The 25,848-nt window shown below is 36.9% G+C and overlaps 1 protein-coding gene across 1 annotated transcript in view; it reads left to right on the top strand.

Moving 5' to 3' along the window:
- ZYG11A (zyg-11 family member A, cell cycle regulator) overlaps positions 1–25,848 on the top strand; it is a 52,702-nt gene that overhangs the window by 20,922 nt on the left and 5,932 nt on the right. Inside the window, exons 3-13 of the mRNA XM_045856600.1 lie at positions 1,175–1,926; positions 8,781–8,921; positions 10,899–11,075; positions 12,731–12,795; positions 14,173–14,272; positions 14,365–14,418; positions 17,484–17,645; positions 17,722–17,766; positions 18,718–18,912; positions 23,379–23,440; positions 23,834–23,931. Of these exons, the coding sequence (XP_045712556.1) occupies positions 1,175–1,926; positions 8,781–8,921; positions 10,899–11,075; positions 12,731–12,795; positions 14,173–14,272; positions 14,365–14,418; positions 17,484–17,645; positions 17,722–17,766; positions 18,718–18,912; positions 23,379–23,440; positions 23,834–23,931 (1,851 nt within the window). The remainder of the gene's footprint in view (positions 1–1,174; positions 1,927–8,780; positions 8,922–10,898; positions 11,076–12,730; positions 12,796–14,172; positions 14,273–14,364; positions 14,419–17,483; positions 17,646–17,721; positions 17,767–18,717; positions 18,913–23,378; positions 23,441–23,833; positions 23,932–25,848) is intronic.

Raw genomic sequence — 25,848 nt, 5'->3', positions numbered from 1 at the left:
TAACATAATTGGTCTTTCTAAAAATATAATTATGACCATCCTTCTGCTTAAAATTTTAGAGTTGTTCCTAGAGTCTGAATTTTCTAGCTTTGTATATAGGCTTCATCTAACTTTTCCCTTCCTCTCGACTCATTTTCAGCTCTGCCTTCCCTCGGACACTGTTCCAGTAGTGCCATTTTGCTTTAGGGTTGTTCTGAATAATCTGTTTTATGTCTCCATGTCTTTGACATATTCTTCCACCCTTCACCTTCCTCTTGACAAAGTGATATTTAGTCTTCAAATCTTTACTGAAAGTTAATCTCATCTGTACTAATTCAATACCTGGTATGAATCACCACTACATATAATACACTATTGCCCTGGCTGATGTGGCTCAGTGGATTGAGCAACTGGCCTGCAGACTGAAAGGTTGGTGGTTTGATTCCTGATCAGGGCACGTGCCTGTGTGTGGGCCACGTCTCTGATTGAGGGCAGTAAGAGGCAGCCCAGTGAGACAGCCCATCAATGTTTCTTTCCCTCTCTTCCCCCCCTCTAAAAATAAATTTAAAATATTCACAAAATTGACTATTATAATAATTTATTTACCTTACATGCATCCCTAGGCTGAATTCCTTGTGGTTACAGGTTTCTACTTGTGTGCCCATTGTTTAACATGGGATCTCACATGTAGAAGATGCTTAGTAAATCTTTTCTAAATGAAGTTTAGTATAGCCCACCTATTTTATAGATGAAGAAAATGAGGCCCTGAGAGGTAAATGGCTTTGTCAAAGGCTATCCATTAATTTGCTTAAAAATAACCTACTTTATTTTGTTCTTTTTTCTTTGAACAAGATTGATAGATAAAACTGGGCTCTGGAGTCCAAATGGCTTTGATTCTTGATTCTAACACATATTTGGGCCTTGAACAATTTACTCAACTTTTTTAAGCTTCAGTTTGCTCAGCTACATGCTGGTAATAGGAATAGTTTTTTTTTTGTTTGTTTGTTTTTTATAGAGTTGTTGCAAACAGTAAATGATACCTGAGTAAAGCGTTTATAGAACAATGCTTGGCACAGAGTAAGCAGCAAATGTATTCATTGTTATTATTAGCATCCATCATAGTTCACTGGCCATGATGCCTCCTGGAAAAGGCATGAGATTTAATTATCACAAACTTGTTCTGGTTCTTTTGTAGGCAAGCTGACTGATAGAACAGCAAGCATTTTCCGAGGCGACCAAATGAAACTGAAGCTGGTCAATATTCAAAAAGCTAAAATCTCTACAACTGCTTTCATAAAAGCTTTCTGCCATCACAAACTCGTTGAACTGGATGCTACTGCAGTGCGCGGTGACCTGGCAACCCCAGATATCATACATGGACTCTGCAGCAATGGCTGGATCCGGCAAAACCTCCGGTGTCTCCTGTTGGACTTGACAAGCATCCCTCGAGATACAAGACCACTGTTCTTTCATCAGCTCACTGGTCTTCGTGTTTTAAGTGTTTTCAATGTTTATTTTCATAATGAAGACCTGGCTAATGTTTCTCAGTTACCAAAACTGGAAAGCTTGGATATCTCTAGTACTCTGGTCACTGACATCTCTGCACTACTTACCTGTAAGGATCGACTCAAATCTCTCACAATGCACTATATGAAATGCCTGATGATGACCAAACCACAAATTCTTGCAGTCATTAGAGAACTTAAATGTCTGCTTCACCTTGATATTTCTGATCACAGGGAACTCAAGTCAGATCTAGCTTTTCATTTGCTACAGCAGAAGGATATTCTACCTAATGTTGTATCACTGGATATTTCGGGGGGCAGTTGCATCACCGATGGAGCTGTAGAACTGTTTATACGGCAGCGGCCTTCGATGCAATTTGTGGGACTGTTTGCTACGGATGCTGGTCATTCTGACTTCTTTGCTACAAAACAAGGCTTGAGGGTTTGTTCTTATCTGAAATAAGTTTGTTTCATTTGTTTAGAACCTTTATTAAACATCTGTTGTATGTCTGAATCTAGGTATGATGGTTCCAGAGACAGATAATAAGTCCTTGGGGAACATAACAATTATGGTGTTGCTGCTATGTGGTAGGTTGTAGAAATATAATCTTAAAAAAGATGCAGTCCTGGCCACCACGTGTTCTAGTCTAGCTTCGCAATGATACGGTGCAGTCATTTATATATCACCTCCTGTCTGCCATACATACTGTGCACATTGTTTTCTATTTTAATCCTCCCATTTTACACTTGAGGGGATGGGCGCTCAGGGAGGTTAAGCTACTTATCCACAACCATAGAACTATTAAACGGTATAGCTTGGACTTGTACATAAGTTTTTGTGACTCTAAAACTTTTGTTCTTCACCTCTATTAACAGCTAAATATAATTAATAAGGTAGGTGATCAACATGGTTAGCACCATTTTTGGTGAATATATGACACAAAGCAATTTTAAAAGACCCTTAAGAAAAGTTTTGAATGTTGCTAGAATAAGTTTATAGCCTCTCATGGTACTATTTTTAAAGTAGCATAATTTAAATATTTATGTTCTAGAATATTTCTTTTTTAAAACAGTGGTTCTTTTCCTCAGTTGTACATTTTAATCACTTTGGAAGCTTTAAAATATACTGATACTTATGTACCACCCCCCAAAGATTCTGATTTAATATGTTTAGGATTTGGCCTGAGCATCAAGATTTTTATTTTATTTTATTTTTAATTAATTTATTTTTTATTGTATTTTTTTCCATTACCATTTAGTCCTCATACCACCACACACACTTCCCGCAATCACAACACTGTTGTCCATGTTCATGAGCCCATTTGGGAGTCAAGATTTTAAAAGGTTCCAGTAATTCTAATGTGCAGCCAAGGTTCAGAAGCACTGCCTAATTAAAATGAACCTTTTGTGATTATACCTTATGTAATGCTTCTTAGGATGAGAGAACAAAGTGATTTGTACTTATTAGTTGTTTTTACGTTTTATTCCTTTAATTTGAGAACAGCAATTGTTGTATTTTAAAGTCCTTTTAATTTTCTGGCCTCTCTAATGAAGGTGGAAGCCATCAGTTAGATATCATTAGACTTGAAATAGAGATATAATTTGAACTTTCAGTTAAGTATGTACAGTAGAGAATTGTTTATCAGAAATGTACATCTAGGCCGGTTTAAGATTAATAGCACAGTGATCCAAAAAGACCACAGTGATTAAAAAAAATAGATTTTAGCACATAAATACTTGGTATATACAATAATATAGGACAAGTGCTGTAATGTAGTTAAGATACTAACTACTAAAGCAGGTACAACAACAGAAAAGGGGAAGTTTTGTTTCAGTAAACTTATCTGAAATACACGTCAGCATAGTTTATTTTGAAATTTTTAAATTATGCAGTATGTACAGTGTTGGATATTGGGGGATGGAGAGATCACAATCTTCCCATTACTAAGGAACTGTAAAGATCTTAATTCATAAAGGTCTTACTTAATTCAGCCTTATGTGGAGTGTAAGTTACTATAAGTTTAAAAGGTATGTTTCAGAAAATGTTTTGCTTAAAAGAAATGCATATCTTTCAAATTAGATGCAAAATATACTAAATATTTTTGTGGCGTTGTTCAAAAGTTTGCTTACATTAAAATGGATAAAATTAAGTGTTAGTGAAAACTTTGAAACAGAACAAATATGTTAATTCTTGCATCCAAAATTAGAATGGGAAACATGTATGTACTTAATTCCTTTAAAATGAGTGAATAAGCCCTGGCTGGTGTAGCTCAGTAGATTGAGCGCAGGCCTGCAAAGCAAAGGGTCACTGGTTCGTTCCCAGTCAGTGCACATGCCTGGGTTGCAGGCCAGCTCTCCTCTGGGGGGCATGCAAGAGGCAACCACACATTGATGCTTCTCTCCCTCTCTTTTTCTTTCCGTTACCCTCTCTAAAATAAATACATTAATAAATAAAATAAGTGAAGAAGATACAAATTTTCAGTTACAAAATAAGTCAAGGGATATAATACACAGCATAGAGAGTACAATCAATAATATGGTAATAACTTTGTACTTTGTTATATGGTTTGTTTTGATCACTTCATTAGGTATATAAATGTTCAATAACTTGTATGCCTGAAACTAAATAATATTGTATGTTAACTATATTTTAATAGTTAAATTTTTAAAAAAATTAAATGAGCAGAAAGGACACCCACATAAATTAGCATTTAAAAAGCCATGAAACATTTTCATTTGCTAGGAAATTCTCATTGATCCACTGGTGGGATGCAGCACATATCCCTTAGGAGGATTGTACTGTAGTGGCATTTCCAGGAAGCCAAGGAGAGAGAAGGTTACAGTGGCTATCTGGTCTCCTGTTTGGTCTTTAAAAAAAAAGAAAGATTTTATTTATTTTAGAGCAAGGGGAAGGGAGGGAGAAAGAAAGGGAGAGACGCATTGATCACACCCCCTGCCCCAATCAGGGACTGGCCCACGACCAGGAATTGAACCAGCAACCCTTGGGTTTGTGGGACAACACTCAACCTGCTGAGCCACACCAGCCCAGGGCTCTTCTGTTTGGTCTTGCTCTGGCTTATCCTTTGTTTCACTTCTTACATCATGGTGATCACAGAACCTTTTTTTCCTTTTTTTAATTGTATTTTTAATTAGACTTTTTCATTACCATTTACCCCCTTATTCTCCCTACCCTTGTAGTCACCACCAAATTGTTGTCCATGTCTATGAATTGTTTTTCCTTTTTGCTCAAACCTTCTACCCCTTAACCCCCACTCCCCAGTTGTCCACCTAGAATATATCCTTTGTTCAGATTCTTAATAATGTGTGGGTCCTTGGGCAATTGATGTATCTGTATAATATTTTTTATCTATCTATCTATCTATCTATCTATCTATCTATCTATTCATCCATCCCTGTTCATTTGCTTTTTCCCATCACCATTTTTCCCTCCCTCCCCCTGCAATCACTACACTGCTCTCTCTGTCCATAAGTGTCCTCTCTCTCTTCCCCCCATCCCTCTTACTCTGCCTCCCTCCTTCCCTCCCTCCCTCCTCTTTTTGCTCAGTCTTTCCACCCTCCCATCCCTCAGCTTCACTAGACAACTGTTGGCCTGCTCTCTTTCTATGAGTCTCTTTTGCTTGTTAGTTCATTTTATTCATTAACTTCCACATATGAGTGTATAGTACTTTAAAAATTGTTTTGAAATAATTTTTTTCTTTATTTTTAAATATATTTTATTGATTATGCTATTACAGTTGTCCCATTTTTCCCCCTTCACTCCCCTCCACCCTGCGCACTCCTTTCCCACCCACATTCCCCCCTTTAGCTCATGTCCATGTGTCATACTTATAAATTCTTTAGCTCCTACATTTCCCATACTATTCTTACCCTCATCCTATTTTCTACCTACAATCTATGCTTATTCTCTTTACCTTTTCCCCCTCTCTCTTCCTCCCACTCCACTGTTGCTAAACCTCCATGTGATCTCCATTTCTGTGGTTCCGTTCCTGTTCTAGTTGTTTGCTTAGTTCATTTTTGTTTTATTTTAGGTGTGGTTGTTAATGATTGTGGGTTTGCTGTCATTTTACTGTACATGTTTTTTGTATCTTTCTTAGGTAAGTCCCTTTAACATTTCATATAATAAGGGCTTAGTGATGATGAACTCCTTTAACTTGACCTTATCTGAGAAGCACTTTATCTGCCCTTCCATTCTAAATGAAAGCTTTGCTGGATAGAGTAATCTGGGATGTAGGTCCTTGCCTTTCATGACTTGGAATACTTCTTTCCAGCCCCTTCTTGCCTGTAAGGTCTCTTTTGAGAAATTAGCTGATAGTGTAATGGGAACTCCTTTGTAGGTAGCTCTTTCCTTTTCTCTTGCTGCTTTTAAGATTCTTTCCTTATATTTAATCTTGGGTAGTGTAATTATTGAGTGCCTTGGTGTGTTCCTCCTTGGGTCCAACTTCTTTGGGACTCTCTGAGCTTCCTAGACTTCCTGGAAGTCTATTTCCTTTGCCAGAATGGGGAAGTTCTCCTTTATTATTTGTTCCAGTAACTTTTCCACTTGTTGCTGTTCCTCTTCTCCTTCTGGTACCCCTATAATTCAGATGTTGGAACATTTAAAGATGTCCTGGAGGTTCCTGAGCCCCCTCATTTTTTTGAATTCTTGTTTCTTCATTCTTTTCTGATTGGATGTTTCTTCCTTCTGGTCCACTCCATTGATTTGAGTCCCAGTTTTCTTCCTATCACTGTTGGTTCCCTGTACATTTTCCTTTATTTCACTTAGCATAGCCTTCATTTTTTCATCTAATTTGTGACCAAATTCAGTCAATTCTGTGAGTGTTTTAATTAGCAGTGTTTTGAACTGTGCATGTGATAGGTTGGCTATTTGTCACTTAGTTGTATTTTTTCTGGAGCTTTGATCTGTTCTTTCATTTGGGCCTTTTTTTTTGTCTTGACACACCTGTTATGTAGTGAGGGGCGGAGATTTAGGTGTTCGCCAGGGTGGGGCAACCAAGTCTCTAGGTTGTGACACTGTATGTGGGGCAGGGGTCCAAGAGGGAACAATGGTGCTTGTTCTGCTGTCTGCCATATTTCAGTCACTTCTCCTGCTTCCTCCGAGCAAATTGGGCCCTTCTGGTGCTGATTCCCATGGGGGTGGGGGTTGTGTATGTTCTAGGACTCTGTAGGCCTCTCCAACGAACTCTCCTGTGAGGGAGTTTCTCTGGGCACCTTAACCCCCACAGGTGTTTTCAGTTGGTGTTTGAGTCTTTATTTCCCAAGCTGGGACCCTGGATTGTGCGGTCTGGCCTGTTCCCCCTTTGTTTCGCCTGATTTATCTGCACGGGAATGTGGGACTGCCCGGTCCGCCAGCGGCCTCTTGTGCTGCTCGCGCTCCTCCACAATCCTCTCTGGGTCCACCGCTGCCACCTTGCGTTCCTGGGGTGCCCCAGCCACCACTTTGCCTCGCCCTTTCTCTGCCAGGCCACCGGACTCTGCCCCTCCTACCGGTCTGGATGAATGTGTTTGCTTTAACTCCTTGGTTGTTGGACCTCCATACAGTTCAATTTTCTGCCAGTACTGGTTGTTTTTTGTTTCTAAATTGTCCTCCTTTTGGTTGTGCGAGGAGGCACAATGTGTCTGCCTACTCCTCCATCTTGGCCGGAAGTCTTAAAATAATTTTTAACTTGCAGATTGCAAATTTGAAATATTTTGCCACATTTGTTTTATCATATCAGCTGTCCATATGCAGTTTTTTTTAGAACAATTTGAGAGTAGGTTGCACATTATGCCCCAGGTACTTGGTGGGTTCTTCCAGTTTATTGATTTAGGTCTTCATATTTCTGAAAAGTTTCCCTTGATAATAGTTTTAAGTATTCATTCATTTCTTGCCCAGGAACTTCCAAGTACATATATGTTGGATCTTTGTCTTCTTTCATATCAACACTCAATCTTACATCCTTTTTACTTACTTTTAAAATCTAGTTTTTTGTTTCCTTGCATTTCTTCTTGTTAGTAAATTTTTATTTAAATCCTTCCTTGTAACTTAATTTTTATATTTAATATGATCTTTTCTTTCCTGATTTAATGAGTCCATCATCTTTTTGTTTACATTTTTTTCATATCCCAAAATGCAAATTGAGAATATTTAATTCAGTTTAAACTGCTGTATTAACAATTTCCTTCTGATTTTTTGGTTTATAGGAAGAACTTTTTCAGCTGAAGTGTATAGATTGGCTTTTTAAAACATTCTCTTATAGGAGCTTTACATGGAATTGGTTTGAATCTTTTTATTTATTGGCATTCACTGGATTCCTAATTCAAAAGCACTCTCCTATCAGTTTAGTGATTTGAGATTTCTTCAGTGGATGATGATGTTACTGGTCTTGGTGAAGTGAAGAAAGAATTATTTTTGTTTTCATTTTTCCAGATCCTGAAATTTCCTTCATCCCTCTCTCCCTCTCTTTCCTTTTCCTTTCCCTTCCTCTTTCCTTTCCCTGTCATATCTAGTTTTATTTACATTACTTGTTGATTTTATGGTTTGAATCAGGAGGGTAACTTAGACTTTTTGAAATTATTACTTCAGTGGTAACCAGGAAGAGTTATATGAATATTAAATAAATAATAAACAGCCCTAGCTGTTGTGGCTCAGTGGATTGAGTGCCAGCATGTGACCCAAAAGGTCGCCAGTTTGATTCCCAGTCAGGGCTCATGGCTGGTTTGCAGGACAGGTTCCTGGTTAGGGACGAACCAATTGATGTTTCACACACAGATATTTCACTCCCTTTCTGTCTCCCTCCCATCCCTTCTCTCTAAAAATAAATAAATAAATCTTTAAAAGAAATACATAAATAATAAGTAAAAATAATACTACCGAAAAAGGTCAACTCCTTTTTCATTGTAGTTATTTTATATGGGCTTTTTGTCTTTTATTGTCTGTCCTATTGCATACTTAGAAGACATATGCATTCATGGTTACTGGTTATTTAAAAATTTATATGCTACTCATTATTCAGTTGAGGTGTTAACTGTAATATAGTTGTAGGCCCTATAGGAGATGGTATTTGTTTAAGACTGGCTTCTCCATTTCATTGGTTTGTTACACATAGCAGCATACTTCACCTCTCTGGACCCATCTATCAAAATGAGGTTGAGGAGAACACTTACTTAGAATTATGATTGAATGAGAGCAACTTTGCATAGTAGTATCTGGAAAAATTTAATTGAACACTTGAGGCCTCTAAAGCCTGTACTTAGAGATGAACAGTGAAACCTACTGGTAATGTCTTTGCTTTTCAGGTTGCTGGAGAAGCCAATATGATTCAGATTTCAGAAGCATTGAGCCAGTACAGAAACAGGTCTTGTTTTACGAAGGAAGCCCTCTACAGGCTCTTTACAGAGACATTTTCAATGCAGGTAACCATGCCTGCTGTTTTAAAGGTAAGTATACCTCAGAAAGGTAGTTTTTATTCTTCTTATTTGATTCCATTAAAGTTGTTCACTAGACACACTGAATATAGTAACTTGTGTGCCTCATTCTATAGTGAACCAAAATGCCCTCATAAGAGAAAGGAAAGCAGTATTAGGCTTAACTGCCAGATCATCTCATTTTGAGTATCTGAATCAACTTGAGTCATCCAGGGTTTTTGTTTTTGTTTTTTTGTTTGGGGTTTTTTTTGTTTTTTTTTGTTTTTTTTTCATTTTTAATTTTTATTCATTATCATTTATCCCTCCATACCCTCTTCACCTCCACCCACCCCTCTCCCCTTCACAAATCACCATACTGTTGTCTGTGTCCATCAGTTGTTTTCCTTTTTTGCTTGAATCCTCTACACCTAGCCCATCCCCCAGTTTTTAAAATTCAGTTTGTGAAAGGGATAATAGGACCTTTGTACTATTTTGCTAAATAGGACTTATTTGTAAACATGAATTCTCTGTGCCCTAAATATTGTTTCTTATTTATTTACTCTGTAAAATCTAACATCTGGTTTTTCTAAAAGAAAGTGATAACAGTATCTCCAATAAGAAGAGAACAAAATAACAATAATTGAAGGTAGCCAAATCTTCTATTTAAAGTATTTTGTGAGTGAAGGAAAATTATCAGTATTGATAGGGTCAGACCTTGCTTTGGTTTGTAGAAGGGTGGATTTATTTTAAATATAATGGAAAGTATTAAGTGGTTTGGGAAAGAAAATTGCAATGACTTAAAATTAAATGAAATATGAAAGTAAAGTCTTAAGTCACTTTGTCTTTATTATTTGTAATTTTTTGCTGTTCTTTAAAAATATGACTATTTTTGTAGCATGGGAGATTTAATTCATAACTTAAAAGCAGTACTATATAAAGAAAAAAGTCTGGACCTTTGTTTCCTATCTGTAACAAGATTGAATTAGATGCTCTAAAAGTTCTTTTCATATCTAAGAATCTGATTTTTTGAAGATTATGTTTATTTTGGTTTGTGCATATTTAAATTGCAGATAATGGTAATCTAATGAAATCCTAAGAGTAGTTTAGCAATCTAGAAAGAGTCATTTTCCACAGTAAAAGTAAGTATATCCCAGGTCTGTCTCTAAGCTCCATGAATTCATGCAGCTGTCAGGGTGAGGGTATCTGGTCTCTTAAAATCATGGCTATGTGAGTATCAGCAGACCTATGGCTGAGACCGGTAGGGATGATTATCCCTATTTGATAGACAAAACAGATCAATCATATTGTCCCTGAATGTTAGAGCAGGTGTGGTGTAAGTGTGACACAACACCTTCGTTTTACACTTAGGTTCTAGGTCTTCCACAACCGGTCTTCTAGTTAGCATTCTGCTGCTATGTTTTACCACTTTTCAAATTCAGATTTCTTCCTCCTCCATCTGCTTTTGTTCATTCCTGTCTGAGACCCTTGCCTAATTGTGCTCTTGGAATTAAGCTCTTTGATTTCATGCCAGAAATAATTTCTTCCTCTGTAACTACCTTAGGCAGCACTTTATTTATGCCGTTTTTATGGTGCTTTTTCCTTTTTTTTTTTTTTCATGTTTTGACATCTTTCACAATGATACTTGTGTATATACCTTATTTCTCTCACAAGGTTTTATGCTAAGGACTAGGGTTATAAGTGATTCATGTTTGTGTTCCATGTAGTGCTTATTGTAATGCCTTATATGATGTGAGCCTAAGTAAATGGTTATGAAGTCACAGATGAGGAAATGGTGATCCAGAGAAGGCAAGTGACTTGCCTGAAGTCACACAGCTAGTTAATGGCTGCATTTGGATTAGAAGGTATTGCTGATGTTCTAAAAATAAATGCTGAGGATAGGGATAATCTGTTAGTCTCTGCCAATGAGCAAATACTTTTTGCCAACTAACACAAGACAGTATAAAGAATGCTAATGTTGTCATAAGCCACTAAAAACAAGTTCATTTCCAGCTTGTGGCTCTAGGAATGAGGAACCATCCACTGGATTTGCCAGTGCAGTTCACAGCCAGTGCTTGTGCTCTCAACTTAACACGCCAGGGTCTGGCCAGGGGAATGCCTGTTCGTTTGTTGTCAGAGGTCACCTGTCTACTTTTCAAGGCTCTGAAAAATTTCCCCCATTACCAGCAGGTAATTTAAATTGAATACTTGACTCCGCTTTACTTCGGGACAAATATGTGAAAGCTATGTATAATTTAGTTCTTAATTTTCATCTTAGCTAAGAGAGAGTGAAAAAACAAGAAAGAATAGATAAGAAATTTATGCTTATTGTAGAAAAATTAGGAAATGTGGATAAGCAGTAAGGTTTAAATTTTTAAAATTTCTCAGACACCAGTTACTCAGAAACATCTATTAACATTTTTGGTACATCCTTGTAGACTTTACATTATATGTGAAAATTAAATTGAATTGAGTCATAGATCTAAATATAAAGTTAAAACCATAAAACTTCTAGAAGAAAACATAGAAAATATTTGTGACCTTGGAGTAGGCAAAGTTTTCTTAGGATACAGAAACATACATCATAAAAGAAAAATTAGAATTCAGAAAATTTATCTCAGACACATGAAAACATTAAAAAAAATGAAAAGGTAAGCCATAGGCTGGGGAAAATGTTCATTATATGGGGTGGGGGAAAAGTAGGTTTATAATTGTGAGTACATGAAACACAGAGTTTATTCTTATATCATTACTTACTAATTATTGTATTACTTTCCATACAAACAACTGTAAACCTGCTTTTGTCCCACCCTGTATATATGACAAAAGTCTTTTATCTAGAATATAAAGAACTTTCAATTCAACAACAAAGACAGACCAATTTGTAGAAAGGCCAAAAGATTTGAAAAGACATTTCACCAAAGGAGATATGCAGGTGACAAATTAGCACATGAAAAGTTTCTTATTATCTTCAGTTGTTAGGGAAATGCAGATTAAAACACAATAAGTTATTACTACACAATCCCTAGATTGGTTGAAATTAAAAGACTGACAATACAAAGTGTTGGCAAGGATATGTGGAGCATCTGAAATTCTTATATAATGATGTTAAGAATGTAAAATGATACAACTACCAGTTCAACAGTATTATAGTTTCTTTAAAAGTTAGACATACCTTTCCATACTACCCAGTCATTCTATTCAAGGAGAAATGAAAACATATGTCCATAAAAAAACTTGTACACAGCTGTTTGTAATATTTTTATTCATAATCACCCTAACCTAAAAACTTACCAAATGTTCAACAACAGGTGAATAGATAAACAGATTGTGATATATTCATGTAAGGAAATACTATTTGGCAGTACAAAAGAATGAAGTATTGATCGAAGTATATGAATGATTATCAAAAACATTATATGCTGAGCAAAAATAAGCCAGACACAAAGAGTAGATACTATATGATTCCATTTATGTGGAAACTTAGAACAGACTAACATGTGATACCAGTGTAATTTTCTGGGGCAAAGGTTTGCAGGGTCTGGATTGATTAGAAGGGGCAAAGTGGAACTCTTTGGGGTGATGCAGGTTTTTTCTTGATTGTGGTGGTTGTGGGTAGAGGTTAGTGGTTACACAGCTATATGAATGTATCAAACTAATTGAAGTGTGTACTTAAACTGGAAATTGATTTTGTTTTCTGTTTTTAAAGATTTTGTTTATTTTTACAGAGAGGGGGAGGGGGAGAAAAAGGGAGAGACATGGATGTGTGAAAGAAACACGGATATGTGAAAGAAATGCCTCTTGCATGGATTTACTCGGAACTAATTTTCTTTATTTCCCTAAAGTTACAGAAGAATTGTCTTCTCTCCTTAACCAACTCCAGGATTCTTGTGGATGTTCCATTTGACAGGCAAGAAGAAAACTTGGTCATTTTATTTTGGAGTGTTGCCCAGTATTACTCTGAGCATTGTTGGCTTTTGGGTTATTAGCTTAGCAAATGTCTGATTAAGGCTGGGATAAAGAAAGTACCTGGGGAGAATGCTCTGTTGAGCCTCTTCCACTGAGGTGATTAGAAGTAACCTGCCTATAAATGTTGTTTTCCAAAATGTGATTCCAGTTCAGGGCTCCAGAATAGTAAGACCAGGGGCTCCGGAGAGTTAAACATACTCCGATTCAAGTTCTAGCCCTTTTATTATCTTTGTGGTAAGTATTCTTGTTTGTAAAATAGTAATTTATGAGGATTAGATACAGTGATGTTTATAAAAGTATTTAAAACAGTGTCCAGCCTAAGAAGTACAAGCTGTCCTGAACATTAGTCATTATTTTCATTATTTTATTGATAATACTTTTTAAAAATCCTCACCCTAGACTCCAGAGGGATTACTCTTGAGGTCTTTGTAATCTCCCAGATTCATGAGTTAAAAAACATTTATGATAGTTGCTGCCAACAGCAGGAAAATTAAGCACAGGCTGGCGTGAGCAATGTGATTTATGGGTGATGGTGTAGGCTAAGCCATTCTCAAATCTAATGGAAATGTGTATTTAAAATTGGAGTTGACTTTTAAAAATACGATAGGGAAGGTGGTCCTTCTCATTTAAAAAACATCTCTATTTCTAACTTCTCTTGAAAACATCCTTCTCAACCTCATCTTTTTTCCTACATAGCAGGGATCAGAGCTGAGTAACAGCTGCCCCTGTAACAGGGCGTGGATTCTCTCTAGCTAATTGATTTGCTTGCTGCAGTTCAGATTATAGTTTACTATCTCTCAGGAACCTCTTTTCTTTCTTTTTTTTTTTTAAAGATTTTATTTATTTATTTTCAGAGAGGGAAGGGAGGGAGGGAGAGAGAGAAACATCATGTGCGGTTGCTAGGGGTCATGGCCTACAACCCAGGCATGTACCCTGACAGGGGTTCGATTGGGAATCAAACCTGCGACACTTTGGTTCACAGCCCTCGCTCAATCCACTGAGCTATGCCAGCCAGGGCGTAGGAACCTCTTTTCTTTTTCAGACCAATCATAATAGAAACTAAATGCTAAAAAAAAAAACTTTCTTAAATCTGTCCATCTGTCTTTGAATCCTGTGCAGTTTGCTCACACTCTCATTTGCACATCTCCTCTTCCCCTTCTGATCTCTTTCTACCAATTGCTTTTGGTTTTCATAGGTGAGGTTTTAGGAGTTGAGATTACTTTTGTTACAGAATTTGTTGGGGTTGGCCAAGTGATTTCTCCATTCCTCGTATACAGTTTTACAAGTTTCATTGTGAGAAAAAAATACTGCTTTTCAGGTTTGATGCTGCCAAATTTGTTATGAGGTGGCTCTGTAAGCATGAAAACCCCAAGATGCAAACAATGGCAGTGAGCATCACCTCGATTCTAGCCTTGCAGGTATGTGATTGCTAAAGGCAAGATCTGTCTTCCCTTAGTCGAGCTTTGATGAAGATCTGATGTTTCACTGTCAGCTTTTTGTTTGCTTATAGCTCTCACCTGAGCAAGCAGCACAACTTAAAGAAGAACTCTTCATGGCAGTTAAGGTAGGTTGGTTGTCACTTTTATAACTTTTTTTGTCAATGAAAGTAATTTATGAACATAGTTTAAAAATCAAATCATTTAGGCCTAAAAAATGAAAAACCTATAAGACCTGCTCCCCAGAAGAAATTACTCTGTACTGTTAATAGCTGTTTCTTGTGGTGTTTACCTCCACATTTCTAAATATGTGTTTATTTAGTAACGACAGCTTTTAAAATTTTCTCAAATTCTTGGTTTATTGGTTTTAGATGTTATCTAGTGATTCTGCTGCCATGGTAAAGGACTTACCTCTCCTGCATATATCTCTACAAATTATCTCCTCCTCAGCTACAATAAACATATCACAATATTAATCAATCATTAGTGTTTATATTATGATTATTCAAATGTTGCTCACTAAAACATGTGTTATTTTATTTTGCACTTATTTTAAAATAAGGCTTGAGCCTTTTTTTTTTTAAGAATTGTAGTTCCACCCTGACTGATGTCGCTCAGTTGGTTGGTTGAGTGCTGGACTGCGAAATGAAAGGTCGCTGGTTCGGTTCCCAGTCAGGACACATACCTGGGTTGTAGGCCAGATCCCAGATGCCTGGTTGGGAGTGGATGAGAGGCAACCAGTCAGTGTTTCTCTCACACATCGATGTTTCTCTCCCTCTCTTTCTCCCTTCCCCTCTCCCTAAAAAAATAAATAAAATCTTAAAAAAAAAAAAGAATTGTAGTTCTTGGGAACCATCTATTCATGGCCTTTGTGTTTTTCTTTTGGGTTGTTGGCTTTTTCCTAATACATAGAATATTTCTTTATATATTAAGGAAATAAACCTTTGACTATGATATGTGATGCATGCATTTTTCTTCAGTTGGCTGTTTGTTTTTATTTTTGATGGCATGTTTTGCTATAAAATACTTTTAAAATTTTTATGTGGTTGAAATTATTCTTTTATGCCTCTGGAATTGATAGCATACTTTATTTTTAAAAAGACCACATGTTTTTTATCTATAGTTTCTTTTTTAAGTATATTTTATTGGTTATTCTGTTACAGTTATCCCATTTTTCTCCCCTTTATCCCCCTCCACCCTGTGTCCCCCTTCCCTCCAGCATTCCCCCCACCTTAGTTCATGTCCATGGGTCATACATATAAGTTCTTTGGCTTCTCTATTTCCTATACTGTTCTTAACCTCCCCATCTGTTTTGTACCTACCAATTATGGGGGGAGAAAGAGACAGAGAGAAACATCAGTGTGTGAGAGATACATCATTTGGTTACGTCTTGTGTGCCTCCATCTGAGGACCCACAACCCAGGCATGTGCCCTGACTGAGAATCGAACCCACAACCTTTTAGTTTGCAAGCCAGCACTCAGTGCACTGAATCACACCAGCCAGGGCTTGATATATTTTAATGAGAAAGAAAGCAGAGAAATAAAAGATACTTTATAGGGGCCAGTAGTTTTTTTCCAAGATGGGTTATACAGTAAGACATGTTTTATGATTGTGGGACTCATTTTGAAAAGAGGGAACAATTGATGGCATAGAGAAGACAGAAGGAAATAATTTTGGTGCCAAATCTTTACGTGTGTACAGGAATTGTATATAGAGCAGAAGAAAAGATGTCTTTTGATTGGAGCAGAAAGGAAGTCCGAGTACATTGATGCAAGTACAGGTAGTTTGGTAGATACTGGGAAGTATAGCTATAGTTCTCAGTGAAAAATTAGATGAAGTGTTCAAATGAGAGGGGTAAACAGATAGGGATTGAAGTTTGAGGAGAAAGAATTATGAAATAGTATATTCTTTAGAGCATACTCATTGAGAAATGCAGTAGGATTGCAGGTACAGTTAAATGCCCTTTTAAAATTTTGGGAACAATAATGAAAGTGACTCAAGTACAGTGATTTTAATATTCAGATGTTTGGGGGTGGGGCATGAAGCAGGATTTAACTGAGGTAGGAGTTTTGCCAAGATGACGTGAGGGAAGAACACTGAAGTTGCTGGGAATGGTAATAGGGATAGAGATCCAGATGGAGAGATACAGATCCTGATATTGATAGAGAGCAAGAACTGAAAGTGACACAGAGGGAAGGATAGCACTGTTGTTTTTGGAGAAACAGTTTGAGGTAGTTCAGGCTTTAAATGAGAACAAACCAGATTTTCATCCATGAGCCATAAGACCTTAGATAATTTACTTATCCCCTTCGTGCCTCACATTCTTCATTGGAAAACTGGCATCATCTGAAAAACAGGCATCTTTCATGGAGTCATGCTGTATTTCAGTTATTTTGAGTATCATTAAGATAAAATACGTAAAGTATCTAAGCACGGGCTTGGCTGTAAGTCATTACTTTCAGGGTCAGCCTCACTCGTGCTCCCTCCCTTGTCTTGCTGCCATTCACCCTGTTGTCTGGGTGAATGTGACCGGTGTTGTGTGCCTCACTTATATTCTCTTGGCTCCCACAGCTGTATTTTTGCAATGAACTTGGTTGGTACATTCCATTCTGGTTGGGTAAAACATTTCAGATGTCCCATTCCTTCTGAAAACAGACATTCTGATTTGTTTAGTGCTATTATATTTTATGTATCTTTTCATTAGCTTGTTATTTGAAAAGGGCTGTATTTTTTTCCCTTCTCACTAACAGTTTAATATGCTTGAAAGAAAGCACAAATACTACCTTAACTCTATCCAGAAATATTCTGATCTGAAATGGTGTGTTGGAATAACTGTTGCCAGTGGTTATCTCTCTTACCTGAATAAGTGTCTGACTTCCAGAAGGTGATAACTAGACATTCTTAATAAATGAGTACATGGAAAGCTGACATGTACTTGACTATGAGGTTTATTAACAAATACCAAGAACCAGACTTAAATGCTTATTAAACTTTATTTTTTTCATTTCATCTTCATAAAAACCCTAGGAGATAGATGTAACTTATTTTATAGAGAGAAATGGATCACAAAATTTTAGGTAGAAGAACTTGAATTTAGAACCCAGGTTTGATCTAAACCTTTTCTTACCTGCTGCTTTCCTTATACTGGAATTGAGTTGGTCATTATGTCTAACTCCGTCTCTTTGTTTGTAGGAACTTCTGGCAATAGTAAAACAAAAGACTACGGAGAATTTAGATGATGTCACCTTCTTGTTTACTTTGAAAGCACTCTGGAATCTTACAGATGAGTCTCCAGCTGCTTGCAAACACTTTATTGAAAATCAGGGATTGGCAATCTTCATCCAAGTCTTGGAGGTGGGAATTCAGGATTGAGTTTATGTGTAAAAGTCATTTTCTTCATGATAAAATAACCTTCATATTCTTTTGACAGACTTTTTCAGAGTCAGCAATACAAAGCAAAGTACTTGGTCTTTTGGTAAGGTTTTGTTTTGAGTTCATTCTAATTACTAAAAATTAATTCTAATTACTAAAAAATCAGAAAACTAACACTTATGTGGTACCTACTATATGCTGGGCACTTTTGTAAGCAATTGACATGCATTAACTTGTTTAATCTTCATGTTATCACTCTAAAGTAAATATCATTATATATCAGTCATCTATTGCTATGAACAGACTATGGCTTAAAACAACAGCTGTTTTATTTAGTTATGAATCTGTGGGTCAGCAGCTTGAATTCAGTTCAGTGGTGTGGTGGTGCTGATCTCATGTGGAGTTACTTATGGAGCTGCAGTCATCTGACGGCTCAGCTAGGACGAGATGTGAATGAGGCACAGCTATCACTTTGACTGCAGCCTTGTGACAGTTCAGGGTAGAGGACCCATATAAGCCATGCCTGGGCTCTTGACCCACAGAAACTAAGAGACAAAAATGTGCGTATGTTTTAAGCCACTGGTTGTGTCACACAGCATAGAAAATGAATACAGTGTATAAAATAAAGAAAATACTACCTGCCTTTCATTGTTACTGTTAAACTTCAAGCTAATATAATATATAGTAGACCCCAGGAATGTTAAGTATTTGAGTCAGGCCTGGATTTATATCCTAGTTCAATGTGAACCAGACAAGTTAGTCTGAGTGTCATATTTTTTTATACGACTACTTTAAAGATGAAATAAGGTAGATTAAAAAGACATTTTCGTCTGTGTGGTACAGTGCCTGGCACTTAGTAAGTGCTTACTGACCAATTTGTTATTGCTGAGCATCCTATGCAGGGGTGGGATTGCAGGTGTTAGGCTAAATGAGAGGCAGGGCAGGACTGAGTGTCATGAATGTATCTGAGCTGAGCACTAGGAGAGTGGGAGGAGCCAGTTCCTGATTCTCCCTGTCTTTCCTGTTTCTGTTCTCTGCTCCATTTGACCCGTAGAACAACGTAGCTGAAGTCAGAGAGCTCTCTGCCAAGCTGGTGACCAAAGATGTGGTGAAGCATGTTAGCGTCTTGCTCCATAGCAAAGAAATGGAAGTGAGCTATCTTGCTGCAGGCATCATAGCCCACCTGACATCTGACAAACAGCCCTGGATGTCCTGTGACCTTCAGAGGAGTGCTCTTCTCCAAGATCTGGTACAAGAGCTGTTCTTCTTTATAGAACCCAGCATAATCTCTGGAGAAAACCTGTTCTTCTAGATCACAAGAGTGTTAGAAACATGTATCATTGTAGAAAGTGGGAAACACAAGAAAGTATAAAAAACATTGTAAATCACCCATATCCTCCCCTTCAAAGCTAACCTCTATTAACATTTTTTTTGCATTTCTTCTGATAGTTTTCTTTCTTTTTAAAAATCTTCATTGTATTTTTTCTATTACCATATATTTTTCTTTTATAAAAAGGTTATGTATGCGAGTATTGTATATGGCTTATTCCAGTTCTCTTTCCCACATTTAGGTCTTTTTAAAGCTATTTCTTTTGGTATTTATCTCTAACATATGTTCCATATCTCTAACATGTGTTCTCCTTTTAAAAAATTTTTAAATTTATTTTTTAGAGAGAAGGAAAGGGAGGAAGAAGGAGAGGGAGAGACATACCAATGTGTAAGAGAAACACCAATCAGTTGCCTCTTGCACACCCCCAGCCAGGGAGCTGGCCTGCAGCCCAAGCATGTGCCCTAACTGGGATTCCAACCAGCGACCTTTTAGTCTGCAGGCAGGCGCTCAGTCCCCTGAGCCACACTAGCCAGGGCTGTATATCTGCTGTATTGCTGGCATCCCAGGATATTCCTTTACTATCATCCTGGGGAATTTTTTAAAAAAAATTATTGATTGATTTTAGAGAGACAGAAAAAACCATTGATTTGTTGTTCCACTTGTTTATGTATTTTTTTTTTGGTTTCCTGAATGTGCCCTGACCAGGAATTGAACCTGTAACTTTGTTTGTGGGACAGTGCTCTAATTGAATTACGCACCCAGGGCCTGGGGATTCCTTTTGCCTCTCTTGTATTGGATTTCCTGTTTCTTGGGTTGCATGCCTTTCTGTTTTTTGGTGTATTCCCTCATTTTGTTGGATCATAGTTTTAGTAGCTTCCTATGAAGAGATGAGTGAAAGAGAAAATTTGAGATCTTATCTTTTTAAAAACATCTTCACATTTAGTTGATCCAATGGCAGAGTATAGAATTTTAGTTTTGAGATATTTTCCCTTCTACATTTATAAGTCATTGCTGTGTTATCTTCTACTTCTCAGTATCACTGTTGAGAAGTCCCTTGCCATTTTCCTTTGGAAGCTTTAAGATCTTTGTTCTTGGTGTTTGGAAATCACAGTGATGTACCTTGTTGTGGGTATATTTTCATCTGTTATGTTTGACTACTTATATCTCTGGGAGCTTATTTTCTTCAATTCTGGGAAATTTCTGCCTTCCTCCCCTATTCCTCTTTTCCACTCCTTTTTTTGGGGATATTGGCCCTACCAGACTCATCTTTACTTATCTACTCCCTTATCTGTCTATTTTTATCTTTTTCAATTTCTATTGCATTTTCGATATTTTTTATTTCCAAGAACAGCCCCTATTAGCTCTTCAAAGATATTAATGATAGTTTGGGGGTTTAGATTTTCTCTTCTTCCAAGGTCCCTGTTTCCTTCAGGTTGCTTCCCCCCCATTTTTGTACCTATATGTTATAGATTTTCTTAAAGTGTGTGGTGATCCTCGGCTATTCAGAGGCTGTGTGTCTATGGATAGAACTTGTAAACTGTGGGCTTCACTGCAGAGTGACCTGGATTAGTTGTGCCTCAGTGTCAGTGTCATTAGATCTTTTGTCCTGAACTAGTTAGGGTTTATCTAAAAAAGAATCTTCTGTTCTCCTGATTAAAAACTATAAGCTTGACTGCTAACAGTCTGAACGCCCACAAGAGGAAGAGAATTGAGGGCAGGATGGTCTCAGCATTTTGTATTTATGGGGTTGGCTAAAAAGTTAGTCTGGTTTTAAAGTAAAACTGGAAGACTTTTTCACTAGTAACTTCATTAAACAACGTATTCACTGTTCTACTGCCTTCTGTCATCTTTCAGGCAACTTCTTAATTCCCTAATGCTGTCTTCCCAAGACTTTTTATCTTTTTTGAGCAATGCACTGTTGGAGATTCCTTTTGCAGTCTTCCAGGGAATTGAAATTTTTTCCATTAAGAAAATTTTGTAAAGACTGAAATAAATGGAAATCCGAAGGTGCAATGTCTGGTGAATATGGTGGATGACTCAGAACTTCCCTGTCAAGCTGTAACAGTTTTTGCCTGGTCATCAAAGAAACATGTAGTCTTTCATTATCCTGATGGAAGATTATGCATTTTCTGTTGACTAATTCCAACACTTTTTGTCGAGTGCTACTTAACGTTGGTCTAATTGGGAGCAGTACTTGTTGGAATTAATCATTTGGTTTTCTGGAAGGAGCTCATAATATAGGACTCCCTTCCAATCCCACCATATACATAACATCACCTTCTTTGTATGAAAGCTGGCCTTAGGTGTGGTTGGTGGTGGTTCATTTCACTTGCCTCATGATCTCTTCCATTCCACATTATTGTAAAGTATCTACTTTTCATTGTCGTCACAATTTGTTTTAAAAATGGAACATTTTCATTTTTAAATGTTCAAATGCAGTCAAGGTTTTTTTCTGTTATGTGGAACCCAAACATCAAAGCAATTAATATAACCAAGCTGGTGCAATTGATTTTCAGCCCTTGATTTGGATATTTTGAGTATGTCAGCTATCTCCCGTGTGGTATAACATTGACTGTTCTCAGTTAATATCTCAATTTGATTGCTATCAACCTCAAGTGGTCTGCCTGACTGTGGACCATTGTCCAGTGAGAAATTTCCAGCATGAAATTTTATAAACCACCTTTGATGCGTTTAGTCAGTCACAGCATGTTCTCCATACACTGCACAAATCTATTTTTGCATTTTTACCTTAAAAAATTTATTTTTATTTTTATTTTTTAAAGATTTGATTTTTTAAAAGATTTTGTTTATTTATTTTAGAGAGATGGGGAAGGGAGGGAGAAAGAGAGAGGGAGTGAAACATCGATGTATGGTTGCCTCTAGCACACCCCATACTGGGGATATGGCTTGCAACCCAAGCATGTGCCCTGACTGGGAATCAAACCAGTGATGCTTTGGTTCACAGGCCTGCGCTCAATCCACTGAGTTACACCAGCCAGGGCAGATTTTATTTATTTTTAAAGGGAGGGAGAAAGAGAGAGAAACAAACATCAGTTTGTTTCAACATGTATCAGTTGCCTCTCACATACCTCCATCCCCCAACCCCCAGCTGGGGACTTGGCCCACAATCCAGGCATGCGCCCTGACGAGGAATCAAACTGGTGACATTTTGGTTTATGAAATGATACCCAACCCACTAAGCTACACCAGTCAGGGTGTTTTTACCTTTCTCGTAATAATAAAGCATAATATGTCAAAAATGTTATTTTCTTCTATATTCTATATGAAAATAGCTATACAAAAATTCACCAATTTTGATTGTTTTTTTAAAAATACAAACTGATACGATAGCTGTCACAATACAATCTAACAAAATTACTTTGAATGAAGTTAAAGACAATGAAGTTAAAGTTAAATGCTATTAGAGCCATCTTATAGGAAAAACACAACAAGCTTTTTGGCAAACCCAGTAGATTGTCACTCCAGCCTTCTGTTTTTACCATGTTTCTTCCATCCCTCAGTTGTTCATGCAGTTGCCCAGTATACACAGGAGGATGAGAGATAAGATCTGGGAGTCTTGATTCTTTGATATTTTCAACCAGTCCTCTTATTTTTAACCCCACCTCTAATCTCTCAGTTCCTGGTGTGCCACCTTTTTAAGTCTCTTGCGGGGGAGGGGGGGTGTCTGTTCAAATTGGAAGTATTAATCTGTATGGAATTATGGATTTAGGAAAATAGTGATTGCATGTCAGTTCTCCATCTTTAAAGAAAGCCCCCTCCCCTTTTTGTTTACTTGAGCTGCTGGGTTTTTTTTTTTATTGTTTATGCTATTACAGTTTTCTCACTTTCCCCTCCTTTGCCCTGCCCCAGCCCTGCCGCTACTTCCATAATCAGTCCCTCACCATTGTCCATGTCCATGGGTCTTTCATCTATCTTCTTTGACTAATCCCTTCACCTTCTTTTAATCAGCCCTCCTATCCCCTCCCTACTTACAGCTATCAGTCTGTTCCATGATTCTATGTGTCTGGTTATATTTTGCTCACTTTATTTTGTTCATTAGATTCTTCTTACAAGTGAGGTCATGTGGTATTTGTTTTTCACCAACTGGCTTATTTCACCTAGCATAATAGTTTCCAGTTCCATCCATGCTGTCCAGAAGCCCCTTTTTATTTCTTTGTTTTCCACATGATTTTGTTCATGTTCTCTCTATATAATGGTTTACCTAAATAATATTTTGGCCAGAAGATGTACCTAAATTAGGGTAATTATTTCTGTATTTTGAAATTTTATGTTGTTTCATATATATATAATTATACATGAAACAGCTTATCATGACCTTTTAAAAATGATGGATAACTATCATCCTTATTTCTCTCTTTGTATAGTATGCAACCATCCAGAATTGGCCAAGTTCAACTTGTAAGATGACAGCATTGGTGACCTACAGGTAATTTCATGATGGTGTAGTGCTTTTCTTAAAGCTCATCTTCACTCTACTCACTGTGCAGAGGCCATGGCACAAAGATAAAATATTAGAGTTAAATAGCCTTGTGTTCAAGTCCTATTTCTTTGTGATTTGGGAAATCACTTTTAGGAAATCTGAGACTCAGTTTTCCTCATTTGTAAAATGAGGCCGACAGTGTGCAAGATGAAGGATGAAATGAGATATTACATGTATAGAGTGTCTGACACAGAGTGTACTCTCTAGCTCCCACTGTATTTTCTATAATGCATCTGCCTCAGGGAGGAATTGACCATATGGAGAAAATGTTGAAAATTATTCTTATATCCCTGATGTTAGCCTGAATTCTGAGTGAACATCTTCTTTGTACCTTTTTAGATCTTTCAAGGCATTTTTCCCGCTCCTTGGCAACTTCTCTCAACCAGAGGTTCAGCTCTGGGCACTATGGGCTATGTATCATGTCTGCAGTAAAAACCGTATGTATTTAGTATAATGATAAAGTTCAATATGGAATTTGAAAAAACTTCGTGTCCTCAATTCAACTCCTTTTTAAAAGAAACAGAAAAACTTTATTAGTTTAAAAAATACAACAGAATTATAATATATTTGGAGTGAATGTCAGGCAACATAGAAAGTGCCTATCTCTCACAGGCACTGTCAGTAATTTGATAGCTGTAGGGAGCATTTGAGATCTTCTTCCCTGGCATGTTTTCAGTTTGACTCAAATTCCTATAACAACTTTTTAAAAATGTCAATAGCTATAACTATTCTTCTAGATGCTTTTCTATGTACATACTATAGTATATAATGTTATATGTGAATATGATAATGTTTTTAAACAAAATGGGCTCATTCTGTGCATTCTGTTGTATAGCATGCTCTTTTCACTCAACAGTTTATCATGAATATTCTTCCAATAGTTATACATAGATCTGCCTCTTTGTAATTAATGATTTGTGGGGGGCTGGGTGGGTCAGGAGTCATTTCCCAGCTAGAGTAAATGTTTTCCATGTTTTGTTGTTTTAAATCCCCCTTTGAGAATATTTGACATCTCTTCTGCTAAAGATAATTGTAAAATTTTTGGCTTTTATTATAAAAGAAATATGGGCTATAATTTTATGCTAAAAAATAAAGAGGTAACTTTTAGAATTAAGGGTTTAGCTAGCAGCAAAAGCTTAAAATTTATCTCAAGCTACCTTTAACAAGTAATGAGACCTATATGCAGAAAACTGTGAGAAAAAACTTAAAAGCCTGACATAATCATGAGACATACTTTACTCCAAGATAGAAAGGCTTAAGGTATAGATGTCAGTTCTTTTTACTTTATGGATAGAATGCAATTGAAGTGAATGAGTAAGAGATGAGGGATCTGAAAATTAATCTGAAGTTAATCTGACAAAATAAAAAGGAAAGAACTGAACAAGGAGAATGGTTTTGAGAGCGTGACCTAACACTTCTCTTTAAATTGTACTAAAATACTGTGAATAGTGCTGGCATATGAATAGATAGAGGCAGAACATTTGGTAAGAACAGCCCAGAAACAGACCATTATTCAGTTACAACAGCAGGAACTCTTACAACTAGAATTTAGTTAATACTTACTTTGTGCAGTGTCGTAACCTCTCTATGAGTAACCCATTTAATCTTAACAATTAGGAGAGAACATTATTATTACTATCCATCTATTACAGATGAGAAAACAAGGCACAAATAAGTTAAGTAACTTGCCCAAAGTTAAAACAGCACACAGCTGGCAGAGCCAGGGTTGTAACCTACTGACCTTACTCCAGATCACCACTGTAAGACCACTTAGGATTTTCTTCACCATGGAGACGTAGTAATTGATTGAACCAGCCTCCTTTATATGGACATTTTTTTTCAGTCTCTCTGTTGCAAACTGGCTCTATGAATGTGTGTGTGTGTGTGTGTGTGTGTGTGTGTGTGTGTGTGTGTGTGTGAATAATGGCACATGTATGTGTATAGTGAAAGTAGGGGAAATGCATGTGTGATAATTAAGAAGACAGACACCAGAACAGACAGCCTGTATTCTATTCCTACTTCCTTTGCCATTTTCTAACTGAGAACTTGAGCAAGTTACTTAAATTATCTGTGTCTCACTTTCCTCATCTATAAAATGGGGATAAAAAATACCTACTTCATAGGACTGTTAGGAAAAGTAAGTGGGTTAATACTTAAGTACTTAAAACATTGCTTAGCTGACAGCACAGTACAAGTAAGTTGCATGAGTTAATTTGAGGAATGCTTAAAATTCCTGAGTCAAAATATTATGCACACTTGTATTTTTTTTGCTGTTCAATTGTATGAGTTCATTATACATTTTGAATATTAACCCTTTATTGACTGTATCATTTGCAAATGTCTTCTCCCATTCC

This window comes from Phyllostomus hastatus, unplaced genomic scaffold, assembly GCF_019186645.2.
Source record: "Phyllostomus hastatus isolate PE091 unplaced genomic scaffold, TTU_PhHast_1.1 phas_contig_147, whole genome shotgun sequence".
Taxonomy (NCBI): Eukaryota; Metazoa; Chordata; class Mammalia; order Chiroptera; family Phyllostomidae; genus Phyllostomus; species Phyllostomus hastatus.
This window is presented reverse-complemented; position numbering and strand designations above follow the sequence as displayed.